Source organism: Caretta caretta, chromosome 4 (genome assembly GCF_965140235.1).
Source record: "Caretta caretta isolate rCarCar2 chromosome 4, rCarCar1.hap1, whole genome shotgun sequence".
Taxonomy (NCBI): Eukaryota; Metazoa; Chordata; order Testudines; family Cheloniidae; genus Caretta; species Caretta caretta.
Window position 1 is genome coordinate 35441004 of NC_134209.1, and position 24108 is coordinate 35465111.

The 24108-nt window shown below is 41.9% G+C and overlaps 1 protein-coding gene across 4 annotated transcripts in view; it reads right to left on the reverse strand.

The window, feature by feature from the left end:
- The window catches only part of UNC5C (unc-5 netrin receptor C), a 349485-nt gene that overhangs the window by 110221 nt on the left and 215156 nt on the right, over window positions 1-24108 (reverse strand). For all 4 annotated transcript variants that reach the window (XR_012668038.1, XM_075127533.1, XM_048847236.2 and 1 more), the window contains exon 2: window positions 20772-20993. Coding sequence is in view for 3 of the 4 variants with exons in the window: in XM_075127533.1 (XP_074983634.1) it covers window positions 20772-20993 (222 nt within the window). In the remaining variant the exon portion in view is untranslated. The remainder of the gene's footprint in view (window positions 1-20771; window positions 20994-24108) is intronic.

The window sequence follows — 24108 nt, forward strand, 5'->3', positions numbered from 1 at the left end:
ATAACTTTTATCTCTGGGTTCTGAATACATTCTCCATTTAACAACAACAAGCTAGTCTAGGCACTGCTTTTCTGGGACTAACTGAATTGCTCACAGGCTTCAGGTTGTTTGAAGTCTTTTGGTCTCAGAAATTGTGTGGTAGCCATCTCGAAGCACATTTTCTGTTCGTGTCTTATTGCTTAAAAGCGTGTGATCATAAATACAGTATCACCATATGGTTACGTTGTCTCTAAGCTAAACATTTTTTCTAGAATATATAGAAGATCAAATCAGTTTCTGAGACATCAGCTGGGACGATATGCTATATGTATAGACAGTGAATGTAGAAATTTATGGGCCAGATTCTGACACACTTAATTTTTGCTAAGTAGCACCTTACTCCATTAGGAACCACACTGATTACTTCTGGTGTAAGGTACTAAACTGTGTCAGTAAGCACTGGGGCTGACTGGCAGCAGGAGCCCCAGCCACTGGGGCTGACAGCGATTTCTGAGTAAAATTATTAACACTGACTCATGATCTCAGGATAGAACTCTCAAAGGTCAGGAAATCCTGACCTTTGAGTATTCTATCCCGAGTCATGAGTCAGGCTTCATTTTACTTTGAAATCGCATCTCTCACGATTAATTCACAGAGTTGGCATGTCTGGCAGAAGGTGACCCTGCATGATTCCTCCTGAACTTTCACAGACTGTAAGGGTCTGATTCTGCTGGCCTTGCCCTTACTCATGCTCAGTACAGCCTCATTTCACAAGGAGTCTCAGTGATTGAAAAGGAATGTCTTACCTAGTAAAGTACCACTCGACCTAAGAAAAGGTGGCAGAATCTGGCTGTAGGGTCATACAACTAGGAATGGGGTAATTTTCCTCTGTGTTGTGACTGGTCAGAATCCTATTGGTGTCACGTAAAAAATAATCCCTACCACGGTCGCACTTTCTAATTGTTTTAGGAAACATTTAATTTGAGGTATCTCAGACAGCAGCTGACCTATTATCATGCTGAAATGATGCTATATAGATCCCACAGAAGACCTGGTACAGGTTCTGTACATTCACCCAGTACAGTACTGCTTAAAAACCTCACCGGAGAATAATTATAGCATGATAACCTTGAGAGGAGGACTTCTAAGAGAGATCTTGATCTTACCACTACTGTAGGTGCTTCTACTATTCAGTCACAGGAAACAGATTGAATTCATTTCATAACGTTCCTCATGAGCCACCTTCTGCATTACAAATGTCGTTCTAAGGACTCAGTTGATTTGCAATGTAACTTTTAAGGGAGGTCAAAATGTGGATGTTAAATCCTGACAACGTCCCATTAAACACTGGATGAGACCCAGAGACTGACAGAAACAGTAGAATAAACTAAATTTTCTCTTCATCCCTTGCTGCTTTTTTAGTGCTTTGGTTTTTACAGAACTACACATATCCTGGTTTAAAGTTAACCCAGCCTTCATACTCACACCGGGCCAACTTGTGCACGGATTTACACCTCATGCAACCTCACTAATTGCATGGGTTACAAGTCAGCGTAGAATTTGCTCCACATCACACACTTTATAGCCCATTTTTAGAGGGCTTCTATATTTGCTCTCACAGACTCTGAGTGTGCCTGTTTGGGCATCCAATTCTATGTCTAGCTGCCTGACTACATACGGATGCACATACTTGTGAGCGCAAAATTAGAAGCCATTTTGAAACACTTTCCACTGTGTCTCTGCCACATACACTACACACAAAGGAGGATTCAATAGTTCGAATGACTGGTAGTTGCTTACGGACACCTCTAGGACACCAATTCAAATCCACCCCGCATCAGTAATAACTGAAACATGTTACCATCCCACAGATGTTTCATTTCTACTGTGAAATGAGTTGATAGTTTCAGTCAAGTTCCCAGCATACAGGTATCCACATCACAGAATAAAACCCCATTCACAACTGCATATCTGCCAATAGCCTGACAAAATTCCAGTAAATTGAAAATTTGCATAAATTAATATATTTGCATAAATTCAAACATGAACCACCAGAAGCAGATGCCTTCCTATTTTATAGCTATGCAATAACAAACCCAATTGTAGGGAGATAACTGAATGCATTTGTGGGCAGCTAGATGGTATGATAGGTTCCTTACACTGTAGGTAAATTCAATAAATAAAGATACCATCTTTATTAAAAGCTTCCCTGCTGTGGTTACAGTATAGCTCCTACTCTCTTTCATGGCAATAAATAGAAAGAAGATGATCGGTGGGGAGGGGGAATTTTTGCTTGTACTATCTCCTCCTTTGGGGTTTATCCCTTGGCCTACATGCCCACCTGGGGACATAAGGGGAATATACACTTCTACCCCTGTGCAGGCTACCTAGACCTTGGATGCAGCCATCCTCGAATGAGTAGGTGTTGTGACCCATTACCACCCCCAACTTGCAGCAGGGTGGTGGTAGTGTGGAGCCCTAAAGTGAGAAGTCAAAGTAGAAAGTCAAGCCATTTGAATCAGTTTTGTATAAGAAGTGCTAATGACATCTTATGAATGTACATCAGAAAGAAATGGATCCATAAAAAACATGCCTTCCCATTTTCAGTTCACAAGTATTTGATCTCTGACCTCCATAAACAACTTGAAAAATTGCAAGGGAGCCCCAAGAACTGCTCAAAGTTTTGAAACTGAAATAAAAGAAAATGAAAAAGTTCAGAAGGGAGAACAAGGAAAAGGAGAGAAATGCTTGCTTAGAATTCTATCTTGTGGATTTGGATAATCTAAATTATGAGAGAAATCTGGGAAAGAGAAGATGACTTTGGAACTGTTTAGTTTCAGGGATATTTACACACACCAATCACTCAGATTTCATATAAAATCCGCCCACACACAGCACTGAGCCTGCCATCAGAAAAATCCATTAAATTTCTGGAACTTCCCTGTAGAAAGGGCCAAACACCTCTAGCCTGAAAAGAAACACAGTGCACTTGGCAAGTCTGAAACTGGCATTAATTGGCATCACTTTGGCACTTTCAGGACTGAACAACCTTCTAACCCCTTCAGGTTGTCCCTCCAGGTGAGGACTGAGGCATATTGAAGAGGAGGTTAAGGACAACTAGCACTGAAGGTGCCTGTTTTACACCAGTTCTGTGAATTAAGAGAAGGCCTCAATCTTCAGGGCTGTCAATCTAGCACTATTCACCAGCACTACATGCCTCTTATCACGTTTTAATGGAAAATTATACTTCTTCTGGGCTGGATTGTAACTTGGACTACACACCCATGCACGCGAGTGAAAGAGATAGACCTTTCCTTACATTCCTACACTGTTTACTTTGACATCTGTGGGTGGGGAATGGGTGGGAAGAGGCACAGAATAGATGGAGCCTTGGCTAAATCTGCCTAGCTGCTGAGTGGTACAGCTAAGTGAGCACAGGAGGTTGGAGGGATAATCATTTGCAGCTGGTAGAGGAGAACAGCTAATCACTTCCCCTCCTGGAGCAAAGGGACAGCAGGGAGGGAACTATTATAGACACAGCCCTTTACTATAACTTGCATTCTAGATAGACAGTCTAGCAAAGACACATTCTGATGATCCCAAAGCGCTTAACATAATATATTAACTGATTAAGTAAACTATGGGTCGATTCAAAGGCAGAAGCTACACCCTCTTTTTTTCAATGTCCATAAATGCAATGCAATCGTATGATATTACGCTATTATATAATTAGTAACTGTAATAACAATTAATGGGTTCTATTTTGCGCCCATTGAATTAAATGGACAAACTCCTAATGATTTCCATAGCAGTATATATACCACTGACACTATTTTATATATCTCACTGTGCCCACCACTCAAATTCATTCACTCCTGTGGTGAAACCCAATAACTGCTTCATCGGGCACAACAACCCTATACAATAGTTTAGGATGGGCAATGAAGAATACCGTATTAACTTGAAAGTCTAAGAGAAATTTCAGCAAAGCAAAATTTAATTATCCAGCACAGAATGTGTCCAGGTGAGCAGGGTTAATATCTGCACGCTACAGGGCTCCTTTGTGCCAAAACTTATTTTGATGTTATTTAAGGGACATGGAAAATTTTATATTCATGTGTGTGTGTTCAGCTGCAAGTATAAACTCGGTTTCCAAATTGTGAGAATCTGTACGTGTAATTTTTTCTGTTAATGGATTCTCTTTTGTGTTTTTGAGCTTTCAATTGGCCAAGAGACACTTCAATTAGTAATCAAATATGCCAGAGAATGCATCTCCCAGGAGACAGCAACTTGTCACCCACCATGCCTGGGGCGAGGAAATATTGTGTGATACGTGCATTGTAAATAACTATGTTAGTAATACCTTGCACTTACAAAGTGCCTTCCAACCAAAGATCCTAAGGTGCACTACAACAGTGTGTAAATATGTACATCTGCATTTCACAGACGATGAAAATGACACAGTGTAAGGTAAAGGGATTTGCTCAAGGTCACAAAATAAATCAGTGCCGAAGCCTGTAACAGAACCACTGTTTTCTGTTCCCCAGATCTCTGTTCCCCAGATCCCTGTTCTAGCCACTAGCACTAGACTATGATGTCTCATAGCTGCCTGCACGGGTGAAAATCATGACCCCACTGAAGTCAATGAGAGTCCTGCAATTGTCTTCAATGAGGCCAGGATTTCATCCATATTAGTTCAGCTCCAACTAAGAGTCCAATAGCATTTATAATTGGCAGTTACTCAGAATCAGCTTTATGCCTTATCCAAAAAAGTCAGATTTTTCCCTATCTTATCAAACTGGCCAAGAGCGCAACCCAAAGTGATAGGACTGCAGATGTACTTAATAAAAGGTTCACCTAGTGCTTGTTACTACATTTGGTCTCCTATGGTAAAACTTAGTGATTCAAGCAGAGTACAGGCAACATTTTCACTTAGTGGTGACTCAGAATATCTATCTGACGTACTGTTCAGTCACAGACTCAGTAAACAGTCCATTTTTGGAAGGGGGGGCCTGAATAATTTTACTCAATGAAATATTTTTATAATAAATAAGTTAAATCAATACTCTGTGACGATGGAAACTTGTTTACAAGCTTTCAGAGATGGATCTCTCACAGCCATAGAATGACTCTGTTCAAACGCTTCAAAGTACTTCAAAGCACCAAAGTACGGTGTCTGGTGTTTCAAAAATTAATAAATAGGCTGAGCACAAATAGGACTGCTTCAAATATAATGACTCTTGCTGAGAAAAAAGGATCTCTCTGCATTTTGTTAGGACAGAGATGACGGCAAGCCTCTTGTATACTTCGTTTTCTAAACCCATCAACTGCAATCTTTGCAACAAAGAAATAAGAAATAAAAATATTTAGAAATAAATAAATAAATAAAGCTAAGTGACTTAAAACCCCTCCAACAACCATGCACCCTGTCATTGCATGCATCTGCTCTTTCTGACTTCCCAGTAATGGCTGCTGGGCAAATGGCACCCAGAGGAACTAGGTGAATACTGCAAACAATTTTCTGTAACTATTAGCTCAGATTTTTAAATGAATAGCTTCCAGCTATGGTTGTGCCCTCTGTAGCCTTGTCCTCACTAGGAAGAAAGGTGCATTCTTAACTCGAGTCAGCTAACTTGAACTTTACGGTTGACTTAGAACAACGCTTCCTCAGCTCTCGTCCCCTAACGCCCCTACTCGACTTGCGCTACATTGATGACATCTTCAACATCTGGACCCATGGAAAAGAAGCCCTTGAGGAATTCCACCATGATTTCAACAATTTCCATCCCACCATCAACCTCAGCCTGGACCAGTCCACACAAGAGATCCACTTCCTGGACACTACGGTGCTCATAAGCGATGGTCACATAAACACCATCCTATACCGGAAACCTACTGACCGCTATGCTTACCTACATGCCTCCAGCTTTCACCCTGACCACACCACACGATACATTGTCTACAGCCAAGCTCTAAGATACAACCGCATTTGCTCCAACCCCTCAGACAGAAACAAACACCTACAAGATCTCTATCAAGCGTTCTTGCAACTACAATACCCACCTGCTGAAGTGAAGAAACAGATTGACAGAGCCAGAGGAGTACCCATAAGTTACCTACTACAGGACAGGCCCAACAAAGAAAATAACAGAAAGCCATCATCTTCAGCCCCCAACTAAAACCTCTCCAACACATCATCAAGGATCTACAACCTATCCTGAAGGACGATCCATCACTCTCACAGATCTTGGGAGACAGGCCAGTCCTTGCTTACAGACAGCCCCCCAACCTGAAGCAAATACTCACCAGCAACCACACACCACACAACAGAACCACTAACCCAGGAACCTACCCTTGCAACAAAGCCTGTTGTCAACTGTGTCCACCACATATCTATTCAGGGGACACCATCATAGAGCTTAATCACATCACCCACACTATTAGAGGCTCGTTCACCTGCACATCTACCAATGTGATATATGCCATCATGTGCCAGCAATGCCCCTCTGCCATGTACATGGGGCAAACTGGACAGTCTCTACATAAAAGAATAAATGGACACAAATCAGATGTCATGACTTATAACATTCAAAAACCAGTCGGAGAACACTTCAATCTCTTTGGTCACTCGATTACAGACCTAAAAGTTGCAATTCTTCAACAAAAAATCTTCCAAAACAGACTCCAACGAGAGACTGCTGAATTGGAATTAATTTGCAAACTGGACACAAGTAACTTAGGCTTGAATAAAGACTGGGAGTGGATGTGTCATTACACGAAGTAAAACTATTCCCCGCCCCCGGCACTGTTGCTCAGATGTTCTTGTCAACTGCTGGAAATGACCCACCTTGATTATCACTACAAAAGGCTCCACCACCACCCCCCAGCCCGTTCTCCTGCTGGTAATAGCTCACCTTACCTGATCACTCTCGTTACAGTGTGTATGATAACATCCATTGTTTCATGTTCTCTGTGTATATAAAATCTCCCCACTGTATTTTCCATTGCATGCATCCAATGAAGTGAGCTGTAGCTCACGAAAGCTTATGCTCAAATAAATTGGTTAGTCTCCAAGGTGCCACAAGTCCTCCTTTTCTTCTAACTTGAAAACATTCTAGTGAAGGCAAGGTGGTTAGAGCCAAGAGCTAGCAGGTGAAGAACCTGAACCCTGGAAGAACCTGAATTCCTGTTTCCCTTGTGGGTGGGGATCAGGCATTTCCTGATCAGCCCCTGGCCCTCATCATCCCTGTGGCTCTCCCCCTATCCGTCTTGTTCCGTAGGGACTCCCTTTCTGTAATGGAAGTAGCCTGAGGATCACTGGTAACTGGTCCTTCTCTGAGAGGGTATCACAAGGTGGAAGGCTGCTGGAAAGAGGAGATTCACTTTCTCTCTATTTCTTAGCTTAGTCCCTTTTCCCTGAATGCCTTAAAGTCAGTTTTCATAAGCCCCACAGACTCTGAGGCAGAGTTTGGACTGAAATCCCTCTGGAGGATCTAAGAGAGCAGCTGGATCTCATTCAGCTTTTCCTTCTGAGGGCAGTATCAGGCGCCAGTGCATCTGGTGGTATTGTGGAGGCAGCTGCACACCAGTGCCTGGGCAGAAATGCTATTAGGCCTATGAGGCCTGTTGCATTCTTTTCTGTGCTCATGCCTTTCTCTCAGCTCCAAAGGTAACAGAGTGACCAGACAGCAGGTGTGAAAAATCGGGACGGGAGTGGGGGGTAATAGCCTATATAAGAAAAAGACCCAAAAATCGGGACCGTCCCTGTAAAATCGGGACATCTGGACACCCTAAAAGGTTATGACTCTCCACCTGCTCGAGACAGAGGTAACGGGGTCTGGGAGCCAAGAACACCCTGCGTCTAAAGGGGATGATATCATCAAAAGATCTAACTGTACTGTCTCTGCCTGCGGGCAGAGAGGAACTTTATCCACATATCTGGACTGCTACAGACGACTAGAGAGAGGAATATTATATGATATCATGATCAAAGAGAGGAATATATACAATTTTATTATCATCATGATCTCACGCACAGTCTACCTAGAACACAGAGGCACAAATTCTAAACTCAAGCACAAATTCTAATCCTAATCCAGAGGCCAAGTAGCGGGAGTGGACTCTATATATGTTCAGAGGCAAAGTGGAAAGGAATCCTTTCTCCTCAGGTCACAGAGTGGCTCTGGAGATGCTCTGCAGAGGCTACGCCTGTCTTGTGGCTAGCGTAGCACCTGATTCTCTGGTGGTAAGTGCCCTCCTTTTCTTGCATCCCCTCTCCAAATCTTGCTTCCTCCCCCTTGTGCAGGAAACCTGCACCAATTTAGCTGCCGGGGACTGTCTGTGCAGACAGGAGTAGAATTTGAAGGTTCAGGTTTTACTGCACATTTGCGGTAGCTGTAGAAGAGCCCCAGTAACACCCCCCCCCCCCAGCAGACATATGAGTTGGTATATCTTTAAAACAACATTGAGCTGGCTATTCTTGCTGTTAAAAATATTTTCACACACAAAGGAAATACACAACAAAAATCCTTCTATGGAGACAATTTCCAGTTCCACCCCACTTGTACAAAATGTCTACAAAATGCACCAAAAATGAGTGATTCTCTCACACATTTAGTGCCATATGCTCATGCTTTTTGGGTTTCTTCCCCCTCCTTGGTGCAAATTAATAATCCTACTACAATTTATCTCTCCAGAAATTTCAGTTCAATTGTTCATCTATACTTACATTGGAATCTATAATTTCTGAAATAATATAGGGCCCTCGTCCATGAACACATCTGCATTTGTGTCAAGCCATAGCAGCTCAGGGCTTCCTGTCATTCAGCAGTCACCGCGGTCACATTTGGTGGTCCCTTAGCAATACTTTGACGGACTGGTACCACTAAAAGGGAGCATAGGGGAGGGGATGTTCAGAGGGAAAGGCATGACAGAGAGTGACTGTATTAGTTACTCCAGCTCTTGACAGAAAGCCCAATGCTTTTTCTGTGGTTGAGGCGTGTGTGACAGTGGTGTTTTTTTTTTTAGAGGCTAGAAAAAAAACCTGCCAGAGGTTCATGTTTTACATAAAGCTGTAGTTGTGACTTCACAAAGAAAATCTATGCACTTTTTATTTCTGGTTCAGAAGATTTACACGCTCTTTCTAATGATCTGGGCCTTCAGCACTGGGTAATGCTTCCCAGTCCCCAGCTTAGTGCTCATGTAAAATTGAAGCACTTTTGAGGCAGTTTAGAGCCTACAGATGAATCTCAATGTGCAGGCAAAAGGCATAATGGCTGTTTAGCACTTTGCAAGAAGAAGCTGAGGAAATCATGAAAAAAATAAACAAACAAACAACTATTGAACTGCAGCCATCTGTGAAGCCAACAGAGAGCTTCTGAATTTTGAAAAGCATGTTTGCATTGCATTCGTGTAACCATGGAAGGGAAGATTAAAAATAAATGTGATTTTTTTCCTCACAAAAGGTATGTATATATGCCAAGGTTCTTTCAGTTTGGGGTGACTGTGTACACACACACACCCCACCTAATTTCAGTGAGTTTTGAGAAGCTGTACTGATGTACAAGTGCCTTAATTTCCATGATCTTGTTGCAGTGTCACAGTTCAGTGGCTGTTATAGATGTTGTGGGAATAAGGACAATCAACAACGTGGCACAAGGAGTCACAGGGGAGCCTTTCTGAGTAGTTGTCCTTTTTCTTAGTCCATGATGTGGCAGAACAGGGCAGGGGGGAGAAGTGTAAAATCACCATTTTTTTCTTTTGGCAGTTAGGGATTGCATTTCACAGTCGACTTAGAAATCTTGAGAACTTAAAAAGAAAGAAACAACAAACAATAAACAAAGGACACGCAGCTGCTTTCAAAGGTTCTTTTGTCCAGTGCACTGTCAAGTTAAGTGACTTTCACCAGATAGATATGCAGTGGCTCTGAGAATTTACTGCCTGTTCCCACATCCAAAGTGTTCTCAGGTCTTGGCCAGGCTAACAGTGAGAGCGCCACCTCCTGACCAACAAGAGATATTTTTTAGTTTGTAGGAGATAAAAGAATTATCACAGCGGGGGGTGGGGGTGTGAAAAGGCAGCATAGTGGTGACAGTGGGACCGCATGGGATGTAAGTCAGTGCAGAATTTGGTCCAGAGAATCAAACCACTGAAAGGTGAAATAGACCTTTTGGGTTATATATGTGAAAATTTTCAGAAGTATCCAGAAATTTTGCTTGCCTCCATTTTTCCGGGTGCCCAGCTTGAGACCCATGGTTTCAACTCTTCGTTGCCGCCTTAGTCAAAGCACATCACAAAACACTAAAGGATCAAAAACTAAATCCAAATGAAAACACAATCCCTTTCAATAAATCATTGCCCCTCAGCCCTGACAAATCTAACACCCTCAATCAGTGGTGCAAACAACACCACTTAAAACCTCCAAATGTTCAAGATGCTAAACCAGCACCAGTACAACCAACACACAAGAAATTGGGAAGAACAAGTCAAAAACAGCAACAAGAGTTTTGAATGGAAAGAATCAAGGAGGGCTGGGGATTTGTAGATAATTTGAGACTGCGGTGAGCGTGGAAGTGTCACAGGGTCCCTACTGGGAGTTGGATGGGATCAACAGGAAGGTAGGCTGTAGCAAAATTGACAGCTGGAGGGGATAAAAGACATGGAGATAATCAGTGTGGGCATCCTCAAATGGCTCAAATTAATGAGATAAAATCCAGGCAGCTCATTTCTTAACCAAAAATAACTTTACTTGTTCTCTCATTACTGCACATCAGGGACCCAATCCACAACACAGCCGGAGAGAAGAGCAGCATACACCCCCTCTGCTGGACAAACAAGGGAGCAGAGACAGAGAACACCAGACAGGGAAGATAGCTGAGTGGAAGTTAACCCTGCTGTAACAACTAAATAAAATAATAAAATAATAATAATACATAAATAGTGGCTTTTATCCATAGGTTCCCAAAGCACTTTCCACAAGTGAGCAAGCATTATTATTCCCATTTTACAGATGAGGAAACTGAGGCACAGAGCGGTTGAGTGATTTGCGCAAGGACACACTGAGTCAATAGCAAAGTCTACTTTAGAATCCAAGACTTCTGACTCCCCAGTCCGGTGTCCTATCCCATGGATCCCACTGCCCCTCACAGAAGCAGCATTAACTCCTCCTCATTGGCTGCTAGCCCCCATGAAGAGGTTGTAGGATACAGATATGAAATGGACAGGCAATGGCAGAAAACTTGTCTGCAAGAGAGGAAAGGACCTGGAGGCAATGAAGACAGTTCTAGGATCCTCATGCTTGCCTTCTGCTTTCTTTTGGATTCTGGGAATCAGTGAGGGTTGAGGACCTTAGCCCCTTCCCACACTAAATGAATGAAAATTCCTCTTCTTGCAGCATAGGGTGTGGAAGAACTTTATAAGAAGTGACCTTATATGGTTTCCAGGAAAGCCTCTCTCTTCTTGTGAGTTTCTGCCACAGGAGGGAATATCCAGCCCAGTGTTCTTAATCCACACAACCTCATAAAACTTAATTTATCTGAAGTAATTATAAAGTGCTTTATTATTATATTTTCCCCTGCTGTGTGAAGCATTTGGGATTTTTGTAGCGTAAAGTTTGCTTTTGAACCTGCAAAAGCATCCACCATCTTGAATTTGTTTCTCAGAACATAGCAATTCCCTATTCTTAATTCTGAAGCATTAAAAACTACTTTTTATCTGTACAGTTGTGTTATTTTCACTATATTCAAGCTAAAAGTAGAAAGCTTTTTCCACTTTGAAAAATGGCCACAGGGGTCTTGCTGTTGGCTGCTACCTTGGTCTTCATCCGCAGAGGGCCAAGTTCCCTGCAGCTGGTTTTGAAGCTGTAAAAGCTGTGGAGTAGATAAAGCTTTTATTGTACTAATGATGCTTATTCTCACACAATCTTCATCCTCATGAGAGGTTCCTATATGGCTACTGGGAGTGATGTGGAAGAAGAGGGAGGCTTGAGTGACATTTAAAGTGATAGCACTCTCAAATGTTTGTGTGTGTGGGGGGGGGGGAACATTTGTGTGGTTTTATTATTAATTATTATTATGTATTAAAGAAAAACAAAGTAAATGTCTGTAGCTCTAGCCCCGGAGACAGCGCCTATGCAAGGAGCCGCATATTAACCTCAAAAGAGCTGCATGCGGCTCTGGAGCCACAGGTTGGCCACCCCTGCCTCAGACTCATTATGCCTCCTCTCTGCCAGTGAGTTCCACACTGCAAGTTTGAGGGATCCCCTGCCTAGCATTCAAAGGTCCTTATTCTGCCTTGCTCCTTCTTGTGAGCTCTGAAGAAGGGATAAACAGAATCCATATGCCATCTTCTCCCTGTGCACCTGAGCAAGAGAATGCATCGGCAAAACACTAACATTAGCTAAATGATCTAAAGTGCCTATTTAGTTAGCAGCTGCAGCACTAGGAAATAAAGGTTTCAAATGTTCTTTTCTCCTTGGTTGAAGGAGAGGAAGACTAAGAGTATATCAGGGGCACTGCAATGTACAACAAGAGACTGTCTATATAGCATTTCTGGATATTTCTGCAGAAGTCATTCAAAAATATAATAAACTGAAAAGGGCAAAAACCCAGAAGTTAGTTCTCTGTGGGCCCGATTTTTTTCTGGTGTGCATTCAGTGTAGTCATTTATAGCAGTGCAGAGTCCATTTTGATTGGTAGCATTTAAGCTCACTTTGCACAGATGTAAAGCACTATATAAGATGTAAAGTCCCAGAGACTCAGTGTGTGTGTATCTGCACTGCTATCTGTACTGCAGAAATGGGAAATAAAAAGCAAACACACCAACAATTCCTTATCCACAATCATTTTCAGTTGCATAATAGTTAAAAAAAAAAGTGCACAAATCACACTAATGATTATTGATGCTCTTGCCCTTCCTGTGCTGTATCAATGAAATTTTCTTGCCCCCCAAAGCATTAGTTCTGGAGTATCTGTTTCCTTTCTTTGATAGTAGCTCATAACATTACATATATGCCCTTCTTCCTACTTTCATCTTCTCTCTTTAAAACAAAATATCACCAATGTTCACTATAATATATTTGATTTTGTTCTGTGTTAATATCAAAATACTTCAGTAAAAACATAAAAAAGGACCGCATTCTGGCTTGCCATTCCCTGTACACATGAAATGATGAGGCCAGATACGCTGAGCACTGATGAATAACAAAGCACCCATTTGGACATCTTTAAGAAAAATGCTTAACTTTTAATAGAGGAAGAAAATTCCAATGGGGCTGAAGATCAAAAACAGAGGTCAAAGATCTTCCAGATAAGACACTTCTGTTTTCTTGGGATCGACTCTAAATGTATTTGCACAGTTCTATTACCAGGCTAATATAATTTAATAAATAAGTCTAGATCAGTGGTTCCCAAACTGGGGTCACGAAATGTTACAGGGGGTTCTCGGGAAAAAATTCCCTAATGGCAGACAGAGCTGTCCCTAGCGGACAAAGCTGTCACTGGGCCAGCAGCCCAGAGCCCCTGGACTTCCAAGAGCTAAGCAGATCAAAGCAAGCATATCTATCACACTGAGGAGATTTAAACTTCCAGACTCCTTATAAGAAATGGAAAGGGAGGTGGATATTTTTTGCTGTTTTTAAAATTAAATAGGCAGCTAGTATTGTTTTTAAAATTATTACAAAGAACAAGTTTAAGTGTTGTTGTAACATGTGTTGTTTGCCCGGACTGCTAAAGACCTGAATGCTTGTGTAGGAAGAACTCTTTGAATTGGCTTCTTAAATATCTTCATGCTGTTTCACATCTGATACTCCTTGATGAAACATAGGAGCCTTGTCTTATAATGGGCTTATTCAAAGTGATACAGGCTACGAAAGTGAGATCTTGGAAGAGTGTTGCTGTTTTCATAATGTAATAAAAATACTGTCATGATAAATAATTAATAATAAATAGTGTGTAATAAGTATGTCATAAAAACACATTTTATATTTCCAAGATCACTGCTTTTATAATTTATACTCAGGTAAAGGAGAAAATCCCTGGAAATATTCATTTTTAGGAGGGGGTTCGTGACACTTGACATTTTAGTGAAAGGGGTTCACAGGTTGTTAAAGTTTGGGAACCACTTTGGTCTAGAACATCCTGTCACCTTTTACTGTTCTTAGTGTCTCTGACCAGTTGCAATAGTTCCTATGGAGATTGGCTGCGTCCATATGCATACTCTCTGAGACTACTGATGCTTTACTTACTGCTCTAAAATACTCCATGGTGCAATGCACCTACATAATATCCCAACTTCGTAATAACAACTTCCTCAATTACACAGAAAAGAGATACAAATGTTTCTTTTTCTCTTAAAATAATTAACCCTCCTACACCATTTACTATTTCTTTCCAGCAACTCTCTTTGTTAGGAGCAGGATTGCACCCTGATTCTGCATCCTGTGTCACTGCTGGTGTACCACCTGGCATATGCTGTGCAGCCTTTGTGTTTATGAACGCTAAACAAATTTCCCATACCAGGGAGATGCACAACTGATTTTGCACAAGTTTCATTCACAGTATTTCCAAAGCTTCGGAGTCCATGGACAGCTGAAAACTTATTTCTCTCTCCCAACATTTTACCTTTTAATTGGAAGATAAGTTACTACACCAAATACCTTTAGCATTACACCTTTATTTCATTTTCTTCTCTCTTCTCAGTACTCTGAATACTTTTTTTTACAGTAAAGAGTGCATGATTACACTTTATTATTTTGCTTCCACATTTCATTACCTTTCTGTCTTGTTCTCCTTGTCATTACTTTGCTATAAGAGGACTTAAGAGGGAAAATGTGGTTCTCAGATGGCATTTTAGAAACAACTCAGCAGGGCTTTCCTGCTTGTTGTTTGGGGGATAGCATGGCAGAACCACAGCAAAGAGAAATGTGCCTACGTCTCAGTCACTTGGGTCCTATGACTGACACGGAAGGATGAAGGATGAAACTCAAGCAGCATCCAGAATAAAAATGTTATATAACTGAAATCCTTTTGAGCTCGGGTTCATTATTATAGGCTTCATTGTGGCACTGACCAACTGTTAGTTGTGTTGGAGAACTGAATTGCCCCAGGGAGACAAAATTCCTCTGAGGCTCCCTGGCACATGGAATAGGGGGACATCTGCTGCTACATGCTCCTGGCATTCTCCCCAACCGCATATCTACTCAAAGACACAATGTGGCTTTATGGAAGGTGTCTATCTAACCTGTTTGGAGTAATGACCTTAATTAAATTATGTTACGGGGGGGAAAAAAGGAAGGAGGACAGTTCTTAGGGTTTGCCCGGACAAATATAGCCCACCATTTGAGCAGACCAAGAAGTTAACAATATCTCCTAGGTTAGAATTTACTACACCAGTGGAGGATACTAACAGAGGCTACATAGTCCCAAATGTGGTGTAATCAATGCAGTGACTCAATGACACTTGAATGGGCGAAGCTCTTTGCTAGCCTGATGGATGCAGGCTACTAAGCTGCTGATCTAGTATGTTTAATGATTGTATATTCTTCTTTAGGCATGTCTATCATTCCTCAGAAATAAACTGAGGCCCATTGTCTCATACAACTTTTTCTCAAAGTCAACCAGCTCCAGACAAGTCTCTTCAATGGCTTTGCAAGAGGTGATATTATCTAAACCTATTACTTCTGGCAGGGCCGGCCCACAACATTTTGGCACCTGAGGCGGGGAGCTCAAATGATGCCCCCACACCCCCTTGCTTGGGTCAAAACTTTGAAAGGTCTCAATTCTGCCTTCTTCCTGTTCTACTCCTCTCATGGTACTGCTCTGCTAACAACTTAAAATGCATTGTTCAAAAATTTTAAGTAATACTTAACTTTCAAATGCCTGAACAGCCAATGTAACTTTTCTTGTCTGCATAGTAAACACTGGCATTTATATCTGTTTGAATAATCAAATCTTTCTCCATGCAGCTCCTGCTGCTTTCTGTTATTCCCTCTCACCTTTTCTCCTGCCTGCCTGTTATGTCTCTTGTGCCCTCCTTCCTTCAGCACAGCACTCCACCATCTCTGTGCATCTAGAGCAGAGAGACTACATAGGCATCAGCAGCAGAAACAATTTTCTACACCCTGGGTCCTAGTGGTGCCTCCTCCCCTCCCCCGCAATCTGGCACCTGAGGCGGCCACCTCAGTTAGCCTCATGGTAAGGCCAGCCCTGACTTCTGGCTACTTCAAGCATTTTGTTTTCCCTTGCCTGCAAAATCAATACGAATTCTCTTCCAGGGGTTCTCAGTCCCATTTCCAATGATGGTAGGATGTGATAGCAGACATATCACACTTTATGTCCATATCTAAACTTGGCTGCAAAATCCAGATTCTGAGGACAGCTTTCATTTCAACAATTCCAGTGTGGCTATTATGCAATTGTACTAACAATCTGATTTGCAAGATTTCGGTAGCCCCCTGCAGAAATTCCACAAGGTAGAATCTCTCATTACTGTGAGCTCATTTTTCGGAAGTGGTTTAGGCTGTTCTTCATCATTTAGAACATTCACACAGCCTTCAGCTATACCTTCTTTTAAGATAGGGACATTTACATTCTCTGCTGCAATTTCTTTTGCAGCATTGGGAAAGTCTTTCAAAATCAGATTTTGAAAATGGGATTAGGTTGCAAAGGATTTTTCACCTGTATTAGCAACCAGAATAAACACATCATAATTTCTGTGTTTTTACTGATGAACTAGAACTGATGGGAGAGAGACAACATGTTAACATCAGAGCCCATCTCTCACTGTAATCTAGCAACTACTCATATTTGGTCCAAACATTTTTAGAGAAGCTATTTTCCCTAATCAATGTAAACTTCTTCCCATTCTGAAACTCTAGAGATGTTAGGTTTCAGAGTAGCAGCCGTGTTAGTCTGCATCCACAAAAAGAAAAGGAGTACTTGTGGCACCTTGGAGACTAACCAATTTATTTGAGCATAAGCTTTCGTGAGCTACAGCTCACTTCATTGGATGCATCCGATGAAGTGAGCTGTAGCTCACGAAAGCTTATGCTCAAATAAATTGGTTAGTCTCTAAGGTGCCACAGGTACTCCTTTTCCTTTTTCTAGAGATGTTGTAATTCCAGATATTCTCAGACCCTCTTTTTCTATCTTGTCATAGTTGTTTTTTTTCCTTTAGCGAAGGCCCTGGGAATGAAGATGTTGGGTCCTTTTCCCATCTGGCACTTTACTTGGTAGGATTCCGCCAACTGCATAGCTGAGACATGACGTTAACATTAGACACATGCTAACTTTCATGGGTTTTCCAGCTAACGAGCTGGGATACCACAGAAGTTTGGGGTATTTTCAGATTCATTTTCTCTGATTCTTCTCTGCATAGTCATATTGAGCTCAGTATTTCTAACCTGTGATCCAAGTATACTCAACTTTGCAGATAGCAGTGACTTCTTAGTCTGTTCAAATGCCCTGTTACATTCCTCGGTTCAAACCCAATTGGGTGGTAGGTGCTGTCCAGAAAGGGGCCATAAGTAGGATGGTTAAAAGGATTTCCTCATTTCTATTTGGGGTGCAGGAGAAAAAGGTGGCACTACTAGATGCAATTTCTACCTCCATGTGCCATGGCAGCAGTAAATCTGAACTCATGAGCATAAAGATATATTTGGACACAACAAGCTGGCTTGGTTTGTTGACTGAGTACAAATGAATATTGCTACTGTTACTGTGCTCATCCACCCCATGGCCTGAATGAAGAATAGGAAATGATTTGTTTTATCATTTGAGGCAGATGGTCTACAGTTATTTTCCTTAAACCCACTGCTTCATTAAGAAAACTAACCTAGATTTGGCATATTTATGAGAAGTGTTCTTTCTCCTCCTGCTATCAGAAGCAATTAAGAGCAGGAATTTAAAAACAAACATTTAGAATTGTTTTTTTCCTCTTGCCTACACAGACATAGCACTACTGATTTCAATGAAGTTACACTTTATTTACCTCAGTGTAACTGAGAAGAGAACCGGGTCTATAATTCTAAAAAGTGACCCTGGACTGCATTTTACAGAATGAGCAATGACAGGCATTATTCAGTTTCTGAATGTAAATGCTAATAAAGCTTAAGGAAGAAATGAAATGAAAACTGAATCCACTGAAAGCCAGGGAAAGTTCATTCCAGTGGATTCCCAGTCTCACATGAATGATGAAACTAGGAGATGTACTAAGTAACAGAAGTATTCCCCTCTTCCTGTCTTCTTCCCATACAGTCACATTGCAACCTGTTGGAAGATCCTATTACAACTAACAGTCAAACATAGCCAAAAGCTTTTTTTTCCTGATTCTCCTTCCTGCAACCTTCCCCGCAACCCAAATTATCTTTCTCTTTCTCAAGCTGAGAGAACTACAGTGCGGTTAAAAGCATATGCTTTTGAACCCTGCGCAAATAAATGAGCTGAAACAAATAAAACCCAGGTCACATGAGACTTTCAAGACATCTGGTGGAGTTATTTTTCTGAATAATTAGACCAAGTGGTGGTGCAATTCCCAAATGAAAGCTACTTTCTTGCTTGATATTCAGTTATTTTTCATAGCCATCAAGACAGCAATAAGCCCCATTTCTCTCCCTTGCACGTCACTCGAACCTTATTGGATTACCAGTCTTTCCAAACTGGGACAATCACATCTTTGACATGGGCTTGTTTATAGCTCAAGTTTTTAAGCCTCTTTGTTTCCTTTATATTTTGAGGGCCCTATTAATCTTCCATGGAAGTCAATGGGAGTTTTGGCATTGATTAGATTAGGATTGGACATTTAGCCTCTTTCTTTCATTTCTTCCTAATTTACTACAGGTCTCTCTAGTACCAAGTCAATGTAGCAGGCAGCAGAATATAATGGAACAGCAGCCAGTTGCATGCTCTGGAGTCAGTACGTTGTTCCTGGCTGGGGGAATATTGTATCTTCCCATTATTTCTTTGCCTGAGGCTAACCGTAATTTCTCCTTTTTCCATATTCTCCCCTTTTAAACCTTCAACATAAGAGTGCTCCAAAAGCTCCTCAGAACTTGTCTAACACTGTGCTCCCCAAGTGTGACTACATTGTAAGTAATCTGGAATGGACCGAATTAGAGAAGTGAGCAAGGAAGCCAGTTCTGTGGAGTAGTGAGCAGCAGTTTAGTTGGAGAAATCACTATGCCCTGGTCTACACTAGGACTTTAGGTCGAATTTAGCAGCATTAAATCGATGTAAACCTGCACCCGTCCACACGATGAAGCCCTTTATTTCGACTTAAAGGGCTCTTAAAATCGATTTCCTTACTCCACCCCTGACAAGTGGATTAGCGCTTAAATCGGCCTTGCTGGCTCGAATTTGGGGTACTGTGGACACAATTCGACGGTATTGGCCTCCGGGAGATATCCCAGAGTGCTCCATTGTGACCGCTCTGGACAGCACTCTCAACTCAGATGCACGATTGTTTGCCGTTGCTCTGACGCAGGGAGGGGCGACTGAGGACACGGCTTACAGGGTTGGCTTCAGGGAGCTAAAATCAACAAAGGGGGTGGCTTTACATCAAGGAGTATTTCAGGCAGGACTTCACGGAGGGTTCCAATAAGAAATGGTGCACCTAAGTTATTGTTCTTATTGGAACAAGGAGGTTAGCCTGGCCTCTGACTGATACATGGCTAGATTTACCTCGCTGCACCTTCTCTGTGAGTGACTGCAGTGTGACCTAGAGGAATGAGTCCCCTAGACAGGGGAGGGGGGGAAGCAAATGAGTACAAAACAAGTCTGGTCTATTTCTTGTTTTGATCCACTCCATCTATCTTTTACATCTTTGGCTGGCAGCAGACGGTGCAGAAGGACTGCATGCCATCCACATCTCATGGCTGCTCGGCAGAAGATGGTACAGTACGACTGCTAGCCATCCTCATCTCTTGCCTGCCCGGCAGAAGATGGTACAGTACGACTGCTAGCAATCCATATCGCCTGCCTGCTCACCATAAGACAGTTCAATAGGACTGACTGCAGGACTAAAGAGAATGACCTGGTCAAGTCACTCCAAATTTAGTCCCTGCGCCCATGTCTGCCCAGGCACTCCCAGCCGACGTGGCCAGGAGCACCTCGGACACGACGAGGACGGCTACCAGTCATATTGCACCGTCTGCTGCCAGAAGGCAATGGGTTGCTGCTACTGTGTAGCAATGCCGTACCGCGTCTGCCAGCACCCAGGAGACATACGGTGACAGTTACCTGAGCAGGCTCCATGCTTGCCGTGGTATGGCGTCTGCACAGGTAATTCAGGAAAAAAGGCGCAAAAGGCGATTGTCTGCCCTTCCTTTCACGGAGAGAGGGAGGGAGGGAAGGGAGGCCTGACGATATGTACCCAGAACCACCCGCGACAATGTTTTAGCCCCATCAGGCATTGGGATCTCAACCCAGAATTCCAATGGGCAGGGGAGACTGCAGGAACTGTGGGATAGCCACCCACAGTGCAACACTCTGGAAGTCAACGCTAGCCTCGGTACTGTGGAAGCACTCCACCGAGTTGCTGCACTTAATGCACTTAGAGTATTTTCTGTGGGGACACACACACTCGAATATATAAAACCGATTTCTAAAAAAAGACTTCTATAAATTCGACCTTATTCCGTAGTGTAGACATACCCTATGAGTCTTTTAAAATTAGCACACAGTTGGGCCTCATTCTCATTTTACACTAAGTCCATTTTACACCGCTCCGCCAGTGTAAATGAGAATCAAACCCAATAATAGCACCCCCAATGACATGGTGAAAAAACACAAATGCCTCACCAGAAGTTTCATCTACTCGCTCATCCACCACATGGTCCTTCTGGTGAACCCATTCACTGTTGCACTTGAAATAGATCTGGGTGGCAGGGCTGGCTTTGCAGTACAAGTTCACAGGTTTGTTTTTTACGATGTAAGCTTCTTCAGGCTCAATGAGGAAATGAGGCAGAGGCTCTGGAGGATCAGATGGAAAGGTTTCTGGAAGTTCATGAAAAAAATCATCATCTGTAACAAAGAAACGGAGAGGGGAAATGTAGAAAGTTTAGAAAATTACAGCAACTGAAATTCTGGCTGTGAAAGATTACAAGTGTTTCTAAAAAGCTCAAGGGAAGAGAGTGCCTTTTCAAGTGAAAAAATTACACGGGAAGTGTCCTTGCAGTGGAGTTTAAATGCAGAGTTGTTTGCAGCCTAAAAGGTGTTTCTACTTAACATCCTGCTCTTTCTGTTTCTACTAGTTCATTTGCTAACTCTGTTTGTGAAAGTCTCCTTTTTATTTGTCTTCAGTGGGAACAGTAATGGCAGAACGTAGTTTTAGCACTTGGTTCTGTCACTTATTAAATCCCTGTACAAAATTCTGTTAACCTAAACTGACACTTGAGAGTACAAGGCAAGGGCATAATTGTTACACACAGACATGCACAATCATACCCATATAGTTCTGCACCCTTAATAGGCATGCACAAATATCACTCTGTGTGCATGCTAATTGAATATATGTGCACGCACATGGCCAGTAATGACTTAGGATGTTACCTCTAGGTCTTCAGTATGAAACTGACCCTAGGAGTTAGAGGCTGGGTCAGTTTCCACTTTACCCCTCTTCATTCATTCTTTGACTTCTCTGTTGAGAATGCTAACAAGGGTGCCAAATTCTGATACTTCTTTTTGTAGTGTGTACACCTGCTCAATGCCCACTAGAGAAGTGGGACTGGTACCACTTACTCACTTCACACAGAGCACAGAACTGCTACTAAATGGTACGATACAGACCTATTATGTGGATTAACAGAGGGCTTTGGTCTTCTTCAGTGCTGTCAATCGAGCACTTTTCACCAGGAGTACGCTCACAAAACAATTCATTTTTAAAAAAAAAAAACAGTCCAATAAACTAGTGGAAACATTGAAAATGAGCTAATTCACACAGCTTCCTGCCTTGTCCTCCATAAAACCCCTTTTTACGGGCAAAGCATCCTCTCTCCACTCCTTTCACAGGAGAAATCACCAAGATCAGAGAGTGACAATTCACTGGAGAAATACTCCTCTTCCCATTGACTTGCAAAACTCTTGTCAACATGCAAGAACATTCAAGAAGCTCACAGTGGCAAAGGGATGAGGGAACAGTAACTATTGACAGATCCATCAGCAAGAAGCTGACAGTCCTGAAGGCCTCATTCAATCTCCTCTTTTCTGCCTCTGAAGCAGTTATCGTTATACACAGTGATGGACGTTGGTGATGATCAATAAAGCATCACAGAATATCAAACTAAAAATACTACAGAACGTTAGCTATCCTCTTCTTGTCAGTCTCCATGAAGATTAAATGTCAGACAGTTACCTTTCTTTACTCTAGGCATACCTATATTTTTTGTGTCCAGAATTACAAAGGGTATGAAAGCCTTTCCTTCCAGCTACTGCTTGCACAGAAAGACAAATAAGGAATAACAACAACAGATGAAAGAGGCTGGAGAAGTAGATAATACAGTACCTATCTACATAGCTGTGTAGAGTTACACCGTTCATCTTCAGTAGGCCTGAGCAAATCTTACACAGTTTGAGGTGTTATGAACCTTTTGAACTATTTATAAATCTCAAACCTGTAATATGAGTTCACACACCTCTTCTCATTTCATTTGAAACCGTTTTTTTTCCCTCTGAAGAAGTTCGGGGGGGTTTACCCACGAAAGCTTATGCCCAAAGAAATCTGTTCGTCTCTAAGCTGCCACCGGACTCCTCGTAGTTTTTTTCTCTGTCAGGGTGTTTCAGTTCAAAAACAATAGCGGGCTTGATTCACAACTGCATTACTCCACTGCACTGAAGTAAATGTAGTCGGACCAGCACAAACCAGGAGTGATGGAGTAGTGAATAAGACCCAGTATTTTTCTATCAGAGGGAAAACCTCTGCTATAAAGTAATAGGGACAAAAGGGCTCCAATCCCTTACCAAAAGCTCATCTGCTGTAAGCAGGTGCCCTGCACATAGTATGAAAAACAGATTTAATTTTCATTAGATGTTTTCTCTGTCATTATTTTCCTCTGTGGTTTTGTTTTTACTCCAACCACCTTATGTTCCACTTTTCACCCTATTTCTGCACCTGCTCTCCCAACATTAGATTTTTCTCTCTGCTTCCTTTTTCTCCACAGTGTTTCGAGAGTGTAATATGAAGTTAAATGCATGAGTTTGAGTCAAAGTTTGGAATTCATGATAACAGCGGGTTTGAGCTAAGGCAAGAGGGATTTGTCCCTCCCTGCTATACATCTACTCATAATGCATACAAACATACAGCTAAACATACACAGAGACATTAGAGATTAATCATTTCACTTGAACTGCCACAGGATATATCTTTTCCTTCTGGTCATTTATTTGCAAATTGGTGAGCAGACAGAAGGAAACTAACAAAGCACACATATGTTTTATAATTAAACAAGTATTGCTCCACTAATTTCTGGTGACTGGAAAAACAAATGTATTTATTTTCACCAATAGATCTCAGCACATTACCAAAGACAACACTTCTGCTATCCGAACAATTAACTAGTTCTTATCAAAGATGTAACTGGAAGCTCCAAAAAAGGCAAAGGAGAGGAAACTGGGGAGGAGGGAGAGAGATTTCCTTCCTTATATCCTAAAGTCTGAGAGATCAATCTGAAGAATGCGTGTAGGCTTTGGGCTGCTCTGCTGTGGGTGCCCACTTCTAGCATTTAAATACTGTTTTTATTTTCAAGTGGATTTTCTAATACTGCTTATTACAAACTCAGCCTCTCTTCTCGACTGCTGGAATATGGGCAGGGCATACCTTATACACCCCTCCAGAAGCCCAGAGCCGCTCTAGCTCATAAAATGCCTGTTGTGAGCCAGTTTTCTTATTTAACCTTAATATACTGTTTAATTCCTCGTTGCTATTATAATTTAAATAAAGTTATATTACGATCAAGCCCAAATTTATTCTTTCTTGCTGTGCTATCTTCAGACTCCGGCATCTGAACCACATTCAGATAGATGTTTGTGAGATAGGCGGTCACCATTCTCAGACATACAGATAAAGCACACATACAGAAGCTCTGCCGGCCAGTGATACTGGTTTTCTTTTAATATTTGCACACTTAAGAGAATCAAAACA